At 38.2% G+C, this 19391-nt stretch overlaps 1 protein-coding gene across 6 annotated transcripts in view; it reads right to left on the bottom strand.

Annotated features, from left to right (window-relative positions):
* Positions 1–1865: 1865 nt before the first annotated feature.
* MRPL42 (mitochondrial ribosomal protein L42) overlaps positions 1866–19391 on the bottom strand; it is a 35428-nt gene continuing 17902 nt past the window's right edge. For 4 of the 6 annotated variants that reach the window (XM_054445234.2, XM_054445237.2, XM_054445233.2 and 1 more), the window contains exons 5-6: positions 16900–17063; positions 1866–3350 (exon numbers count right to left, since the gene is read on the bottom strand). In XM_054445234.2, coding sequence (XP_054301209.1) covers positions 3305–3350; positions 16900–17063 — 210 coding nt within the window. In that variant the 3' untranslated portion in view covers positions 1866–3304. Of the gene's footprint in view, positions 3351–6744; positions 14509–16899; positions 17064–19391 lie in introns of those variants that run through there. The other 2 variants (XM_054445230.2, XM_054445231.2) reach the window with 2 other exon arrangements.

Genomic DNA, 19391 nt, shown 5'->3' with positions numbered 1-19391 from the left:
TTTTAAAATTTTAATAGAAGTAAAGAGAAAATATTTCCATATACTGATGTTAGGAGTATGCAATTTAGGCCAGGCATGGAGGCTCACACCTATAAATCCCACCCAGCACTTTGGGAGGCCAAGGTGGGTGGATCACTTGAGGTCAGGAGTTCGAGACCAGCCTGACCAACATGGTGAAACCCTGTCTCTACTAAAAATGCAAAACTACCCGAGTATGGTGGTGCACACCTGTAATCCCAACTACTTAGGAGGCTGAGGCAGGAGAATCGCTGGAACCCGGGAGGCGGAGGTTGCAGTGAGCCAAGATCGTGCCATTGCATTCCAGCTTGGGCAGAGCAAACTTCCATCTCCAAAACCCAAAAAGTATACAGTTTAAACCACTGACTTTAAAAATGTACATAAACATGGATGCCGGACATGGGGATTCAACGATTGCACTTACAGAAACAAATCTAAGAAAATAGTAATGATCTTGCCAGCTTCTGATAAGATTATAAGAAAAAAAAAAGAAGAAATAAATTTAAAAAATAATAATAAAAAAAGAAAATCGTAATAATCCACCAGGATGTTAATAACAGCATTATTTACAAGATGGAACAAACAGAAACAATGATTTTGTCTAACAGCAGGGAGTTAATTAAATTATGACAAGCCAGATTATAGAATAATATCCACCCATTAAATCAGAGTACTTAATGATACGGAAAAAAATTCCTATTAAGTGAAAAAAGCATTACAAAACAGCATACATTATGAGCTCTATTTTTACTTTTGAAATATATTTATGCAGAGAAATACAAAATGTTAACAATATTATCTTAAAAAAAAAAATAAGGCTGGGCACAGTGGCTCACACCTGTAATCCCACACTTTTGGAAGCCAAGGTGAGTGGATTGCGTTGAGCCCAGGAGTTCAAGACCAGCCTGGGCAACATGGGGAAACCCCGTCTCTATAAAAAAAATTAAAACAATTAGCCAGGCGTGGTAGCATACACGTGTAGTCCCAGCAATTCGGGAGGCTGCGGTGTGGGAGGATTGCTTGAGCCCAGGATATTGAGGTTGCAGTGCAATGTGATTGTGCCACTGCACTCCATCCTGGGCGACACAGCAAGACCTTCTCTTTAAAAAAAAAAAAAAAAAAAAAAAATCAGTTTTTGCTATTGGTCTACTCAGAATATTCCAGCACTTAATTTCGCTATTACCATTTATTCTACTAGTCATTCTCAACTAATGAACATCCAAATTCTCTGCTAATTAAGTGCTTTTAAAAGTCACTTTTGGGCGAGATGTTCAAATTAAGCCCTGGGTGAGAGTGCCCTCTGGTGGTTTCCCAATAATGCTTGAACAACAACTGTGTAGTGAGTTTTTCATGAAGCTAAATGTATTTAAATTAAAGAAGCATCCCACTTTACGAATTTTAAAATGTCTGCAAAACAGACAAATAAGTAGATCTTTCATAAAATGTTACTGACGGTGGATAACAGGTTCTTATCCCTGGGGGACGGGGGAGGAACAGAGGACAGGTGATGCTGGTGATGGAATATGTGCTTATTTAGCAAAATTAAAAATCAGCAACCCATGAAAAGCAAAATCCCAGAAAGCACAGTGTTAATCTATACTTCCAGTAGAATAAAGTCAAAGTTAATTCTCCAAATCATTGACACATAAGTATGTGGATGTGGGCGTCTTGGGTAAATCCCTATTTAGCAGAGCTTTGTACTTGGAAGAGAAGAAAATCTTCGTCATTATATTTTGATTTTTCACTTCTACATTTATAACATAGCTAAGAATTTGTAGAATTTTGGATATAAGTCAACCTGAAAGAAAACCAAACATTTTTCAAGAATACACCATCGACAAAGCTGGTAAATATTTCTGATTTATCAAGTTCAATCAAACTTGTTTTTTTAATCTTTCCAAATGAAATTTATATTAATGGAAAAAGTAAACCACTTAACAGAGGGTCACCATTATTAATTAATTCCTTTACTCTCTATTCCTCACACTTCACTGGCCACTTGAAACTTCTAGAGTTCCTTTATTAAAATAACTAGATCAAACAATAGACTTTGAATGAGAAATTATTTTTCACATCAATTTTACAAATACTGTATCACAAACATTCTACAATACCAATTTAAATAAAGCAACTTTCTACCTTATTAAAATATTCCTCACCTCCTAAATAGAAACTGAAGGGGAAGCAATGCTATTAAGGATCATATATAAACTAATAGAGGCAGCAGAATTATCTATTAACATTCTCCTAACACTAGTCTAGTGACCTTAACATTTTAATCACAGAGCTGCAGCTGTTTGCATGTGTTCTAAAGCTAGCATAATCTTTAAGACAGCCAGGAAAAAAAACCTTCAAAACAAATTACATAATATTCTATCTAGAAAAATTTCCAGGAAAGCACATTCTTAGGTGAAAGAAAGCCACCCCTTTGTCAGTGTGATGCACTGAAAAAAAGCTTTGGAGCCTGATAGTTTGGCTCCTGGCTCTTCCACTTGTTTGGGTAGGGTTCGAGTCACTGTAAAATGTAATTATACTCCTTTTTCAAAGGATTATTTTGAGAATTTAATAAGAATGGATGGAAGGGGCCTAGCAGATAGTAAAACCTGATTAAAATATCACTAATTTAATTATTTCCTAGAAGCCAACTGAAACATCATAACATTTATTTTCTTGGTAGACCTTATGAGTTTATTCTCAAAGGCAATTAAAAAATCTCCTTCAGGAAAGCCATGCACGTTTTTATTAATCATATTTATACTACTAACAATGCTTGGCTGATTATTAAAAATACTTAAATCACAGTAGACACACAAAAAGAGATGTTTCTCAACTTATGGTAGGGTTACATCCCAATAAACTTACTATTAGTTGAAAATATTGTAAATTGAAAATGCTAGCCTGTCTTAAATATGCTCAGAACACTTACAGTAGCCTACTGTTCAGCAAAATTATCTAACAAGAAGCCCGTTTTATAATAAAGTGTTGAATTTCTGATGTAATTTATTGATGTTCTACTGAATATGTATGGCTTTGGCACTACGGAAAAGTCCTAAATTGGAGACCGTACATAAATGAAAGACTAAAATCGAAAAAGAAAAAAGAAAATAGGTTTCTCTAAATGAGAATGTCAAATCCAGAATTACTTTATATAAAAGTACACATTCTAATATACGAAAAGATATTTTATCATTATTACTTTACTATATATTACTGAATACACCAGACTGCATTTTCCCAAATGGCAAATGAGGCACATTTCTCTTTGATTCCCCCAGGAACCTCAGCATCATCTGTCTTTTGGAGGATTCAGGTTCTTACGACATCTGTGATACCTTGAAAAGAAGAAAATACTTGGAATAAGATGATTGTAATAAAAATTATTTCTGATAAAAATCTAACTTCTATGATTATTTTGCTATTGGAACTATTTTTTTAAAAAATCAATGAAACTACGTATCAGGCATTTCTTAATAATAAGCCACATTCTCCCATTGTGAAAATTTGTTTTCTTTTCTTTAAGTAATCATTTTTTTTTTTTTTTCTAGAGACTGGGTCTTGCTTTATTGCCCAGGCTGAAGTGCAGAGGTTATTCATAAGCTCAATAATAGTGTACTACAGCCTCAAACTCCCGGCACAAGGGCTTCTCCTACCTTACCCTGCCTAGTAGCTGGGACTACAGGCACACCACCACACGTGGCTAAGTTGTTGACTATTAATTAAATTAAGTATTTGAAATAGTTTTCTTTCATATCTTGAGGATAGTTTCAACATGGTAACCTAGATGACTGATTTTGAATTAAAAACTAATGGTTTTTTGTCTCAGTAGTGAAGAAATATCACATCTGGTGAGATTTAGGCTTCCAAAACACAAAGAAACATCACATCGTGAACATGAATGTGTTCTGTTAAAGTTTTATTTACAAGGGGCTATTTTCCTCTAAATAGAGGTCTTTATAAATGCAAAATCATGTTTTAATATAAAATAAGATACAACTAGTAATATGTCTGTGGAAAAATGTGTAATGTCATGCAAAATGGAGGGATTGCAAATCAGAACAGTGAGGAACCCTTTGTTTTTGAGATCACAAACATGTTAAAAATCATAATGCCCAATCCAAGCACAGGTGTGGTGAAATTAGGAGTATGAGACCCGACTGGTTAAAAGTATAAACTTTTACTTCAAAATACTTTTGAAAAGCAGTATGATAAGATATATCAAGAAATATTCATAATTTTTGACCTAGTAATTCCTCTTCTAGCACTCTGTTCCAAAGGAATATAGAAAAAGTAGTTAAAATATTAAGGAAGAACACAGGAGAAAACTTACATATATAGTATGATTATAACCATGTAAAAATAAGCAAACTAACAAAACTTATGTATAGATATAGAGAAATGAAATGCATTGTTAGCAGTGATAGTTTTTGAGTGATTTCACCATGGAGCATTCTTCTTTTTTCTCCTCTGCATTTCCTTATTTTCTTTACTGATTTAAGAAACATTTCTGCATAGAGTACATGTGTTTTTGTGATGAGTTATCTTCAAAAATTTCCTTCTGGTCAGATTTTGGCAAGTTGGTCAAAAGTTAATTTTTGTTTTCAATTTTTTGCTAATGTGGAAATTCAGTTTTATACTATAAACGGTAAGACATGTACTCTATGATCTTTAGTTGTTGTGATTAAGATATCAAAAGCATTTTTTTGCTTCAGGTTTCATATAGGCAACTTCCCGATACACTGATTTTTGAAAATTTGCAAAATACAGGAATTAAGTTGAAAAGAATGAAGTACAGCTATCTATACTAACATGGAACAGTAAGTTGTCAAAAAATACACACAGTAAAATACCATCTGCATAAACATTTCTACATGGACTTATGTTGGCATAGAGAAAATTCTGTTTTTTTCTAAAAGGTTCCATTGACATACCAGATAATCAAGGTTGTACTAGTACAATAGTGTCTCTGAAAGGCATTCTCTCAAAGCACGGAGAATGGTCATCAGAATAGCGGTTCTAGAAGGAGTTTGGGAAGTCACTAACTTCTTGAAATTATTTGTAAAAATTTTGAATATGTGTTTTTCTGGGCAGTGGATTCAAAACTTTTATCAGATTCTCAATGACGTATGAGACCTTCAGAATGCTAAGAACTATCCATTAAAAGTGTCATTCAGCATACACTGTTCAACTATATTTACTACTCAAGACTGAAAATGTTTGAGACTGATAGCCCTAAACTGAACAAAGTTCTAAAATATGCTCAAATGTTTTTGAGCTCAAATTTATTTGACAATAAATGTCAAATAGCATTTACAGATATCTTATCATGCATGAATTTTAATGTACACTACAATCACTTGCTAAAAGCAAGCCCCTTAATTTTAGGATGACCTTATTCTATCATCCAGATTGGGAACCTTGCAGACACTATTAATAATTAATACAAGAGTTAAATTGAGATTGCTCCTGGCAAACCAAGTTATATTGTTACACTTCTTAGATTACACAATGACTCAGTGACATCTGGAACGCTGGTCTACAGCTCTTAACCCAGAAAACTTTACCTCCCGGTTCATACTAAGCTAGGTAATCAAATCTCTTTCCTATTGATGAAGTAGCTAACTTTTGTTGTCTCCATGGAAAAATATTAAAGTAGTTTCTTAAATAAAGTGGTACTATTCTCCATGCATTTGTAAGATTGCCCTATATTTCAGAAATTTAGAATTATTTTCTCCTTCCTGCCTGCCTGCCTGCCTCCCTCCCCCCACCTCCTCTCTTTTACTCTCCTCCTTTCTTTGAGTCATGGTCTTGCTCTAACACCCAGGATGGAGTGTAATGACACAATCATAGCTCGTTGCACCCTCAAGCTCCTGGGCTCAAGTGATCCTCCCACCTCAGTCTTCTGAGTAGGTAGGACTACAGGCATACAGCACCATGCCCAGCTAATTTTTAAAAATTGTGGGGGCTGGGCACAGTGGCTCATCCCTGTAATTCCAGCACTCTGGTAGGCCAAGGTGGGCAGATCAGTTGAGCCTAGGAGTTCGAGACCAGCCTGGGCAACATGATGAAACCACATCTCTACAAAAAATTTAAAAAGTAGCCAGGCATGGTGGTATGCATCTGTAGTCCCAGCTACTCAGGAGGCTGAGGCAGGAGAATCTCTTGAACCTGGGAGGTGGAGGTTGTAGTGAGCCGAGATCAGGCCACTGCATTCCAGTCTGGGTGACAGGGCAAGACCCTGTCTCAAAAACAAACAAAAAAAAAGGTATTACGGGAATCAGAATCATTTATCCATTTTAAAATGTGTGAGCACCTACTATGTGTAGATCCTAAGGATTCTGTAGTACACAAAACAAGATAAAAATCCCGACTTTCATGGATCTTACGTTCCAGTACAGGAGATAGGAAAATAAGATGAATAAGCTGGTCAGGGAAGGCTTCATTGAGTAAAAACCTGAAGGAAGTAAGAGAGCTAGCTTTACTGATACTGTGAGAAAGAGTGTTCTGTGCGACAAACAGCAAGTATAAAGGCCCTGAGGTGGAAGGAAGGACATGTTCAAAAGCAAAAAAGAGGCCATGTAGCCAGAATACATGAACAAGGAAAAGACAGTAGGGCATGAGAGCAGAGAGGTAATGCAGGACCAAATCACGTAGGTAGTTGTAGGCCTAGAGTGTTTCTGAGTGAGATAGGAAGCTGTTTGCGGATTTTCAACAGAAAAATTACAAGAACCAGTGAAGAGAGATTATTTGACTTTTTCTTTTCCTGAGTGGACGCCTTTTTTTTTTTCTTGCCTGATTGCTCTGGCTAGGACTTCCCCAGTACTATGCTGAAAAGGAGTAGTGAGAATGGGCATCCTTGTCTTGTTTCTGTTCTTAAAGGAAAAGATCTCAGCTTTTGCTTGTTCAGTATGTTGGCTGTGGGTTTGTCATAAATGGCTCTTATTATTTCGGAGTATGTTCCCTCAATGCCTAGTTTGTTGAGGATTTTCATCATGAAGGGATGTTGGATTTTATTGAAAGTTTTTTTTCTGTGTTTACTGAAATGATCATACATTTTTTGCTTTTAATTCTGTTTATATGATGAATCACATTTATTTATTTGCATATGTTGAATCAGCCTTGCATCTCAGGCAGAAAGCCTGCTTGATCATGGTGAATTAATTTTTTGATGTGCTGCTAGATTTGGTTTGCTCGTATTTTGTTGAGGATTTTAGCATCCATGTTTATCAGGGATACTGGCCCATAGTTTTGTTTTTTTGTTATGTCTCTGTCAGATTTGGGTATCAGGACGATGCCGTTTTTGTAGAACGAGTTGGGGAGGAGTCCTTCCTCCTCGATTTTTTGTTGTTGTTGTTGGGGGAATAGTTTCAGTAGGATTGGTACTGGCTCTTTGCACATCTGGTAGAATTCAGCTGTGGATCTGTCTGGTCCAGAGCTTTTTTTGGTTGTTGGTTTTTTATTACTGATTCAGTTTCAGAATTCATTATTCATCTGTTCAGGGTTTCAGTTTCTTCCTGATTCAATCATGGGAGGTTGTACGTTTTCAGGAATTTGTCCATTGCCTCTAGATTTTCTAGTTTGTGTGCTTGGAAGTGTTCCTAATAATAGTCTCTGAGGAATCACTGGGAGACGGAGGTTACAGTGAGCCTAGATTGTGCCATTGCACTCCAGCCTGGGGGACAAGAGCAGAACTCCATCCCCACCCGCCCCCAACCCAAAAAAAAAAAAAAATAGTCTCTGAGAATCTGTTGTATTTCTCTGGGATTGGTTGTAATGTCACCTTTGTCATTTCTGTATTACTTTTAATCTGGCTGCCTTTATTTTTAAAGTGGATTTCTTATAGGCAGCATATAGTTGGGGCTTGCCTTTTTTTTTTTTTTAACCTAATCTGACCTCAGTGCCCCATCTCATTTCAACATCAAGCTATTTAAAATGCTTTATCCCTGTTTTCAGCACTTTTACTCTTCCTCTTCTATTTGCTCTTATCTTACTTTCTTCATGACATTTTACTTTTTTATATTCACTTTGAATATCTACTGTCCCTCTTAGCACAACTGCATATAATTATAGTTTATTAGGCATCTGTTAATGTTATATTTACATTTTTAGGTGACTTTTTTTGGTTAAATCTTCTTCTCTGGAGTATTTCCTCTTTGTTAAGGATGTTGTCTGGACGTGGTGGCTCATGCTTGTCATCTTAGCACTTTGGGAGCCCGAGGTGGGTGGATCGCTTGAGGTCAGGAGTTCGAGACCAGCCTGGCCAACACGGCGAAACCCTGTCTTTACTACAAATACGAAAATTAGCCGGGTGTGGTGGTGGACGCCTGTAATCCCAGCTACTCGGGAGGCTGAGGCAGGAGAATTGCTTGAACTCAGGAGGTGGTGGCTGCAGTTAGCTGAGATTGTGCAACTGCGCTCCAGCCTGGGTGACAAAGCAAGACTCCGTGTCAAACAAAAACAAAAACAAAAACAAAAACAAAACCCAAACATCTGTTTTGTAATTTTCCACAATAATTCTAACACAGTATCCTTAATACAATGTATGAGTATTAAATTATTGTCTGATGGAATACTATCTCACCTAATTGTCTTCACAGTTTCTTTAAGGTGTTCAGTTCCTCTTTGAAATGGTACTTTATGGAAGTTTTGAGGATGCACTGGTAAATTTCCCAGTGATTCTTGGAAGTTTTATTTCCAGAGTTCAGCTACCAGGTTACATAGGTTTATCCATTTTATCCAGGTAGGTCACAGGCGGGTTAAGATGTTCCTCATTATCAGATTCTTAATCAAGGTCAGCAGATCCTTAATGATCCAGAAGTGTTGCCCCACTTCATTCAGTCTTGAAGCTACCTGAGTCTAATTATTGGCCTCACCCAAGGTGGGTGAACTGGGAGTTTAAGTTGTATGACTCTAAAGAATCAATGCTGAATAGGCCAGTGGCTAATAAGTATCATTGATTAGATTATCTCATGTCTGAAAATCTGAAGTGTTTACTATTAAATCTGTGGGCCAGGATTACAAGCTTGTAATCCCAGCACTTTGGGAGGCCGAGGTGGACAGACTGCTTGAGCCCAGCAGTTGGAGATCAGCATGGGCAACATGGCAAACCCCATCTCTCCAAAAAATACAAACAATAACAAAAAAATCAGCCAGGTATGGTAGTATGCTTCTGTAGTCCCAGCTACTTAGGAGGCTGAGTCTTTAGTCTTCCTTAGTTGGCATGAAAAAAAATCAAGTCATAAAGTATTCCTTCTAATATAATCTTCCTAGAACACATCATTTGAGCAGTATTATTGTTGTAGGATTTTTTTCTTAGGTCAGCTAAAGACACACAACCACAAAAAATTAGGTTCACAGACAATTTGAAGGGTGAGGAAGGACAGGGTTTATTGGGTGAAAAGGAAAAAACTCAGCAAAGCAAGAGAGGTTCCTATTAACAGGCCCACATCTCACAGATTGAATCCCCAGGTTACCACACCAGATCACAAGAGGCCAGGCTCCTTTTCCCTGCAAACAGCGCGAACTTCGCAAAGCTCCACCCCATTTTCCCAGTGCACAAGCTGGTCGGAGTTTCTCTGGGGACCCCTGTATCACTATATCTCTATAGAGTTCCTGATGGTGTGTCTGTTACTTTTCTCGTTAATTCGACCTTAGTAATGGTTGAAATTCTTTCTACATATCCAAAGTTAATATACTATCTTGATTTATCTTGGTGCTTCCTTTTCATCTCCCTTGTCTCTAGACTTTGGAGTGCCCCAAGAATCAGTCCTTGGACCTCTCCACTTTTCTGTTCCATTGTCTAGGACAGGAATCTCATCCAGTCCCATGGCATTAAATACCATCTGTGTGATGATGACTTCCAAATCCATCTGTGGTCAAGACCTGTCCCTTGACCTCTAGACTTACATATCCAACTGCCTACTTGACATGTGTAGTAGGTATCCTTAACTCGGTATGTGTCTAACTGCGCTTCTGATGGTCCTCCACAAACCAGCTTCTCCTGAAGCCTGCTCTCTCAGTTAATGCCAGTTCTATTCTTCTAGGTGCTTGGGCCAAAAACCTTGGTACCACTCTTGATTCCTCTCTCTGTCTCATACCCAACATCTGGTCTATTAGCGAATCTTGTTAGCTCTATCTCCAAAATGTATCTAGATTTGACCACTTATCACCATTCCCTCTGCCGCTTTCCTAGTCCAAATCACCATTCTTGCCTGTTTTGTTGAAATAACTTCCTAACTGGTCTCCCAGCTGCTTCCTTTGCTTTGCTGCAGTCTGTTTGTAGCATAGCAGCCAGAGTAACCTACTGTTAACACTTCCTTGGTTCTTGTAATTTTTCTGTTGAAAATCCTCAAACAACTTCCTATCTCACTCAGAAACACTCTAGGCCTACAACTACCTACGTGATTTGGTCCTGCATTACCTCTCTGCTCTCATGCCCTACTGTCTTTTCCTTGTTCATGTATTCTGGCTACATGGCCTCTTTTTTGCTTTTGAACATGTCCTTCCTTCCACCTCAGGGCCTTTATACTTGCTGTTTGTCACACAGAACACTCTTTCTCACAGTATCAGTAAAGCTAGCTCTCTTACTTCCTTCAGGTTTTTACTCAATGAAGCCTTCCCTGACCAGCTTATTCATCTTATTTTCCTATCTCCTGTACTGGAACGTAAGATCCATGAAAGTCGGGATTTTTATCTTGTTTTGTGTACTACAGAATCCTTAGGATCTACACATAGTAGGTGCTCACACATTTTAAAATGGATAAATGATTCTGATTCCCGTAATACCTTTTTTTTTGTTTGTTTTTGAGACAGGGTCTTGCCCTGTCACCCAGACTGGAATGCAGTGGCCTGATCTCGGCTCACTACAACCTCCACCTCCCAGGTTCAAGAGATTCTCCTGCCTCAGCCTCCTGAGTAGCTGGGACTACAGATGCATACCACCATGCCTGGCTACTTTTTAAATTTTTTGTAGAGATGTGGTTTCATCATGTTGCCCAGGCTGGTCTCGAACTCCTAGGCTCAACTGATCTGCCCACCTTGGCCTACCAGAGTGCTGGAATTACAGGGATGAGCCACTGTGCCCAGCCCCCACAATTTTTAAAAATTAGCTGGGCATGGTGCTGTATGCCTGTAGTCCTACCTACTCAGAAGACTGAGGTGGGAGGATCACTTGAGCCCAGGAGCTTGAGGGTGCAACGAGCTATGATTGTGTCATTACACTCCATCCTGGGTGTTAGAGCAAGACCATGACTCTAAGTAAGAAAGGAGGAGAGTAAAAGAGAGGGGGTGGGGGGAGGGAGGGAGGCTGGCAGGCAGGCAGGCAGGAAGGAGAAAATAATTCTAAATTTCTGAAATATAGGGCAATCTTACAAATGCATGAAGAATAGTACTACTTTATTTAAGAAACTACTTTAATATTTTCCCACGGAGACAACAAAAATTAGCTACTTCCATCAGTAGGAAACAGATTTGATTACCTAGCTTAGTATGAACCAGGAAGTAAAGTTTTCTGGGTTAAGAGCTGTAGACCAGCGTTCCAGATGTCACTGAGTCATTGTGTAATCTAAGAAGTGTAACAATATAACTTGGTTTGCCAGGAGCAATCTCAATTTAACTCTTGTATGAATTATTAATAGTGTCTGCAAGGTTCCCAATCTGGATGATAGAATAAGGTCATCCTAAAATGAAGGTGCTTGCTTTTGGCTAGTGATTGTACTGTACATTAAAATTCATGCATGATAAGATATCTGTAAATGCTATTTGACATTTATTGAGCATATTTTAGAACCTGACTTTGTTCAGTTTAGGGATACCAGAGTCTCAAACATTTTCAGTCTTGAGTAGTAAATATAGTTGAACAGTGTATGCTGAAATGACACTTTTAATGGATAGTTCTTAGCATTCTGAAGGTCTCATACTTCATTGAGAGTCTGATAAAAGTTTTGAATCCACTGCCCAGAAAAACACATATTCAAAATTTTTACAAATAATTTCAAGAGTTTAATGACTTCTCAAACCCCTTCTAGAACCAGAATCTGTAAGGAACTTAAATCAACAAGCAAAAACAAGTAATTCCATTAAAAAGTGGGCAAGGGAACATGAACAGACACTTCTCAAAAGAAGACATACAAGCAGCCAACAAACATATGAAAAAATGCTCAACATCACTAATCATCAGAGAAATGCAAATTTAAAAAATCACAGTGTGATACCAGCTGATACTAGTTAGAATGGCTATCATTAAAAACAGAAAAAAATAATAAATGTTGGCAAGGCTGCAAAGAAAAGCAAATGCTTACATACTATTGGTGGGAATGTAAATTAGTTCAGCCACTGTGGAAAGCAATTTGGAGAGTTCTCAAAGAACTAAAAACAGAACTGCCATTCGACCCACCAATCCCGTTACTAGGTAAATACCCAAAGGAATAGAAACTGTTCCACCAAAAAGACACATGTAATTGTATGTACACTGTAGCACTACTCACAACAGCAAAGACATGGAATCAATCCAGGTGCCTGTCAATGGTGAACTGGATAAAGAAAATGTGGTACACATACACCATGGAATACTATACAGACATAAAAAAAGAACAAAATCATGTCCTTTGCAGCAGCACAGATGCAGCTGGAAGCCATTATCCTAAGCAAATTAACACAGAAACAGAAAACCAAATACCACATGTTCTCACGTATAAGTGGGAGCCAAACACTGGGTACACACGGACACAAAGATGGAAACAAAAAACACTGGGGACAACAGACAGGAGGGAAAGAGGTGACAGAAAGCTGATGAACTACCTACTGGGCACTATCTCACTGCCTGGGTGATGGGTTCAATCATACTCCAAACCTCAGCATCACACAATATACCCTTGTGTACCCCCTGAAGCTAAAAACTGAAATAAAACAAACAAAAAAATCCTTATCTTAGGGTCTCCTAGGAAACCACATCTAAGACAGCATCTATTAAAATACATACATACATATATACATAGTGAAAGGCAAGCTTAGATAAAAAAATTTACAAAGCATATAGCTCATATAGCACTTTGGTCTGTAAGTTTTATACCTTAATAAAACAACCACTTTGCTTTTTAAAAAATAGGCAAAATATTTCTACAGATACTTAACTGAAAACAAACAAAAACCAAAACCCAAACATATGAATGGCCAATAAGCACATGAAAAGATGTTCAACATCTAGGTGGGTTAACCTCTACCTCTATGAATAGCCCTACCTCATAGTATACCCAATTCCCTATGGAGAACATAGAAATAGAGAACACTTCTATTTTATATTTTAAATACTTCTGCATAGTTTAAAAATACTTTTTAAAAATGTGTGTTTTGGCCAGGCATGGTGGCTCACACCTGTAATCCCAGCACTTTGGGAGCCCAAGGCAGTGGGATCATTTGAGGTCTGGAGTTTGAGACCAGCCTGGCCAACATGGTGAAACCTCGTCTCTACTAAAAATACAAAAAACAACCAGGCATGGTGGTGTGCACCTGTAGTCCCAGCTACTTGGGAGGCTGAGGCACTAGAATCGCTTGAACCCAGGAGGCGGAGGTTGCAGTGAGCCAAGATGGCACCACTGCACTCCAGCCTGGGCGACAGAGCAAGACTCTGTCTCAGAAAAATAAAAAAAAAATAAATAAATAAAATGTGTTTTATACCTTTTAATAAAAACTTATTTAAGAAGAAGTTATATATGCCCAGTTATTAAATTCATAATGAGTCCCATTCTTTTGACTGCTGTAACTTAAGAACTGTGAAATATTTAGTAAATCATCCTTCTATATATTAAATGAGGTTTAAAAAGAAGTGGTCTGACTAGGGAAAACAAGCTGAGAATGAATGAATGAATCAATGCATGAATGGACGGACGGACAGATAGATAGACAAAAAGAAAGAAATGGCCACTGACATCCAGAAACCAACACTTGAAAATGATTCACATTAATCCAAAATACATATGTAGATATCAAATAAATATGTGTTGAATGATAAGTGATTACACATAGGCATATTTAAAATTCAGCAAGATGATACATCTACAAGGACAAGTCCTACAGATAAAATTTCTCTTTATACACATAAACTAGTCTCTGGGGTTTTTCTGCCAAGCTCTTTATTAGGATATATATTGGGATAATCTAATTAAAGTCAATTTACAATAAAAATTGCCTAGTAATTTTGATAGGAAAAAATATCAGGAGATTAAATTAACTAGCAGTCAAAAGCTGATTAGCAGTAAGATTAAGTAAATAAGATTAAACATAGGGTACTAGACACAAATGTCTAAAGATAACATGCTCAGTTTTAAGACTCCTAGTCTCCCTGTCTTCAGTCTTGTCTCCGTCAAGTTACATACCTTTAGAGTGATTTGGTTATGAATGCTTAAAACAGATTGTAGCAATATGGAACATGCAGGAAAGAAACAGGTACTGAAAGCCATTACAGAAGAAGTTGAAACAAGGTTTGAACTCAAATACCTGGATAATGTGATACAAATCAAAAATAAACATGAGAGATGTTAAGAATCATAAAAAGAAATCTCAGAATATAATGAGATTTAATGATTTAAGATACAGGGCTATGAGATGGTTTCCTAATTTGTTTGCACATCCTAACCTTACAATTAAAAATATAGGGAAAAATCCAGATAGCATGCATAAACAAAGTGGGTATTAAATAAGAAGGAAGGCCGGGAGCAGTGGCTCACGCCTGTAATCCCAGCACTTTGGGAGGCCAAGGTGGGCAGATCACCTGAGGTCAGGAGTTCGAGACCAGCCTGGCCAACATGGTGAAACCTTGTCTCTACTAAAAATACAAAAGATTAGCCAGGTATGGTGGCACACGTGCCTGTAGTCCCAGCTACTTGGGAGGCTGAGGCAGGAGAATCACTTGAACCTGGGAGGGGGAAGTTGCAGTGAGCTGAGATCACACCACCGCACTCCAGCCTAGGCGACAGAGCAAGACTATGTCTCAATAAATAAATAAATAAATAAATAAATAAAATTAAATTAAATAAATAAGAAGGAAAAATCAAGGAAGGAGATACAAAAGAGAAGCAGGAATTGAAAGACTATGTTGCCCGCCCCCCCAAAAAAATCAATATTTTTCCTTGGGAAAATGATACAAAAAAAATCACTTTTATTATAGAGATTATTAAGAAAGGGGCTTCTTAAGACAGGAAACAATGGGCTATGTTTTGTTATAATAAATTAATATTCTGGGTGCCATAATCCGACCTATTAGTAATTTCCCCCACACACTTTATCCGAAATGCTGTTTCCTCTGCCTGTGAAGTTTACCCCTCATTCTCCATGGATTAACTCCTAACCCTCCTTCAAGGCTCAATCACACTTGATTTAACCGTTTATTTACTCTACTATCTTCCCTCCTTGACTATAAACAATTTGTAAGTGGGGATTATGTTTTGCATTAACCAGCACTTAGAGCCACTTGATAAATGTATATTCATTAATTCTATAAATGTATCCTGCCATAAATATGCCAGCCAGTGCTAGTTACCGAGTTAAACAAGTAAGAACAAAGTTTTGTTCAAACTAGCTGGGCGTGGCAGGGTGTGCCTGTAATCCCAGCTACTTAGGAGGCTGAGGAAGGAGGATTGCTTGAGCCCAGGAGTTCAAGATCAGCCTGGGTAACATAGTGAGACCTCCTTCTCACAAAAAAGAAAAAAAAGTTTGTTCAAATATAAACAACAAAAACATCTTATAGTTTGGTATGGAAGAAGATAGATACAAAAGAAAAAAATCAAAAAAAGGAAAACTAATTAATGCCAGAGTCAAATGGCAGGTAAGAATCGATGGAAAATGTGAGTATTTGCAAACATCAGGGCAATTACAGTTTCCAAGGGAACTGAGAACAACATATGCTGCCCAATCATTTGCTGTACCCCAAAGTTTTTGCAATAACTCAAAATCTGTTAAAGAAATTGATAAAGGGCTGAAGACACAATCAATTAACAGGAAAATGAACAAAAACAACATATTAAATGAATACATCATAGAATGTAAAAATTTTCAAGAACTCTTACAAAATTCACTGAAAGCTCTGGTTAAATTCCCCCATTAAAATAAAGAAGGAAAGAAGTACTATTTCATTTTAGCTAAACTATATGTAAATTTAAAAGTACAGTGGCAGTGGCTCATTCTTATAATCCCAGCTGAGGGAGGAGGATCACTTGAGTCCAGGAGTTTAAAATCAGCCTGCGCAACACAGTGAGTGAGACCTTGCCTCTACAAAAGAAAAAAAAAGAGCCAGGCTTGGTGGCTCACGCCTGTAATCCCAGCACTTTGGGAGGCCAAGGTGGGTGGATCACAAGGTCAGGAATTCAAGACCATCCTGGCTAACATGGTAAAACCCCGCCTCTAATGAAAATACAAAAAATTAGCCGGGCATGGTGGCACGTGCCTGTGGTCCCAGCTACTCAGGAGGCTGAGGCAAGAGAATCGCTTGAACCTGGGAGGTGGAAGTTGCAGAGAAACAAGATCGCGCCACTGCACTCCAGCCTGGGTGACAGATCAAGAATCTGTCTCAAAAAAAAAAGAACAAAATTAGCCAGGTGTGGTGGCACATGCCTGTAGTACTAGCTACTCGGAGGGCTAAAGTAGGAAGATCACTTGAGCACTGGAGGTTGAGGCTGCAGTGAGCTGAGATTGTGGCACTGCACTCCAGCCTGGGTGACAGAGCGAGATCCTGTCTCAGAAAAGAAAAAAAAAGTACAAAATAGTAGGTGATTCTACTTGGGGTTAATTTCCTCATGCAAAACACCACGTCAGAAGTTTGTTATTGCAAGAAAATCTATGTGTTCCTTTACTGTATGTAGCAGGGATTGAAGAAAAGAAAAGAAAATTTACCGTCCATGAGGATACCAACGGTGCTTAGTAGTAAAGAACATTTTGCTAAGTTGTTCTATCATAGGTCCTTCCTCAAGGTGTTCAACTTTTTCTTCCAATCTGGTTTTCAGCACTTGATCATGTGTTTCTTCATTATTATGCACAGGATCTGGCCGAGGGATAGGCTACAAAATAATCAGTAACAAACATCATGAAGATCTGGGAATGTTAGCCAGCATTTTTGTTTGAGATTACAATAAAACAATTACCATACTCAGTAATTCACTATAGTACTTTAGGGTGGGCAAATAAGTTATCAAAACAAAGTTTCACTTAGTTGCATTATTCATTAGTCAGAAATATTTTTCTTCTCACAGTAAATTTTACGTTTCTTTTCTAATAATAAAGTTCTTATTTAGGCCAGGTGCAGTGAGTGGCTCATGCCTGTAATCCCAGCACTTTGGGAAACCAAGGCAGGAGAATCGCTTGAGCCCAGGAGTTCCAAAGCATGGGACCAGCTTGGACAACATGGTCAGACAAAAAAAATTTAAAAACTATCTAGGCGTGATGGCATGCACCTGTAGTCCCAGCTACTCAAGAGGCTGAAGTGGGAGGATCATTTGAGACCAGGAGGTTGAGGCTACCTGTGATCACACTACTGCGCTCCAGCCTGGGTGACAGAGTGAAACCCTGTCACAAAAAAAGAGAAAGAAAAATAGAAAGGCCAGGTGTGGTGGCTCATGCCTGTAATTTCAGCACTTTGGGAGGCCAAGGTGGGAGGATCACTTCAGTTCAAGAGTTCAAGACCAGCCTGGGCAACACAGCGAGACCATGCCTCTACTACAAATTAAAAAAAAAGAAAAAAAGAAAAAAAGAAAGCCCTCATTTAATGTTCTTATTTTCCGCAGTAATAAAGTACTTACTACTTTAGTTTCTGTTTCTCAAAGGTATAAATTATGCCTATTATTATTTTTTAACTTAAAAGTTTACCATTTACCTTTTATATCATTAAGATGAGAAACAATTAAAAACTTTTCATTGAAAATGACATTTTTTGGCCAGGTGCAGTGGCTCACGCCTGTAATCCCAGCACTTTGGGAGGCCAAGGCAGGTGGATCACCTGAGGTCAGGAGTTCAAGACCACCCTGGCCAACATGGTGAAACCCCATCTCTACTTAAAAATTAGCTTGGTGCGGTAGCGCATGCCTGTAATCCCAGCTACTCCGGAGGCTGAGGAAGGAGAATCGCTGTAGCCCAGGAGGCAGAGGTTGCAGTGAGCCAAAATTGCACCATTGCACTCCAGCCTGGGCGAAAGAGCAAGACTGTCTCAAAAAAAAAAAAAAAAAAAAAAAGAAAGAAAATGACATTTCTTACATCCAACGGAAGCAGAAAAATTTTCAACATTTTCATTTCAGGTGACTAAAATGCCACCAAACAGTGCTTTATTGTAATTTAAACAGCTTTCCCCCAAAGTTAATGATTACTAAAAATCTCATCTCCTCAACACACATGAATGATATACAACATATTCCACCAGTAATAGTGACTCACTAAAGACTTTAAGAATCACTGTCTTAGCCAGCCATGTGGCTCACATCTGTAATCCCAGCACTTTCGGAGGTCAAGGTAGGAGAACCACTTGAGCCCAGGAGTTTGAGACCAGCCTGGGCAAGATAGTGAGACCTCATCTCTACAAAAAATTTAAAAACAAAAAATAAATTAGCCAGGTGTGGTGGTGCATGGCTGCAGTCCCAGCTACTTGGGGTCTGAGGCAGGATGATCCTCTGAGCCCAGGAGTTCAAGGCTGCAGTGAGCCATGACTGCACAGTACCCTCCTGCCTGAGCAAGAGTGAGACCCTGTCTCAAAACAAAACAAAACGGAAAACAAAAGGAATCACTATCTTGGAGGGTCAAGTTACCTATATTTTAAATATTAAGTGATATTAAGGTATGTAACAAAGATTGTAACATTCAATACTATATAAAGCTATCATAATGAAAGTAACATATTCAATAATAATAATATATATGTAACAAGATTGTAACACTGCCTTGCTTTAAAATAACAATATATACGTATTATAATACAATGAAAATCTGAATTTACAGCTAGTAAGAAACAATTCAAACACAGATATTTTCTTTACATTCATACACTATTAGTGACAACTACATTCTACCACTGTATTAAATATTATAGCATATATTTATATCTAGTTTATGCACATGAAACAAGACGTCTTTAAGAGGCAATGTGGCCAGGTGCGGTGGCTCACATGTGTTAATCCTAGCACTTTGGGAGGCTGAGGCAGGCAGATCACTTTGTGCTCAGGAGTTGGAGACTATGTCTCTACAAAAAATACAAAAAATTAGCCAGGCATGGTAGCTCACGTCTGCAGTCCCAGCTACTCAGGAGGCTGAAATGGGAGGACCACTTAAGCCTGGGAAGCAGAGGCTGCAGTGAGCCAAGATTGCGCCACTGCATTCCAGTCTTGGTGACACAGACAGACCCT

Source organism: Pongo pygmaeus, chromosome 10, assembly GCF_028885625.2.
Source record: "Pongo pygmaeus isolate AG05252 chromosome 10, NHGRI_mPonPyg2-v2.0_pri, whole genome shotgun sequence".
Taxonomy (NCBI): Eukaryota; Metazoa; Chordata; class Mammalia; order Primates; family Hominidae; genus Pongo; species Pongo pygmaeus.
Note: the sequence above shows the minus strand (reverse complement) of the source record. Positions and strands in the feature narration are given on the sequence as shown.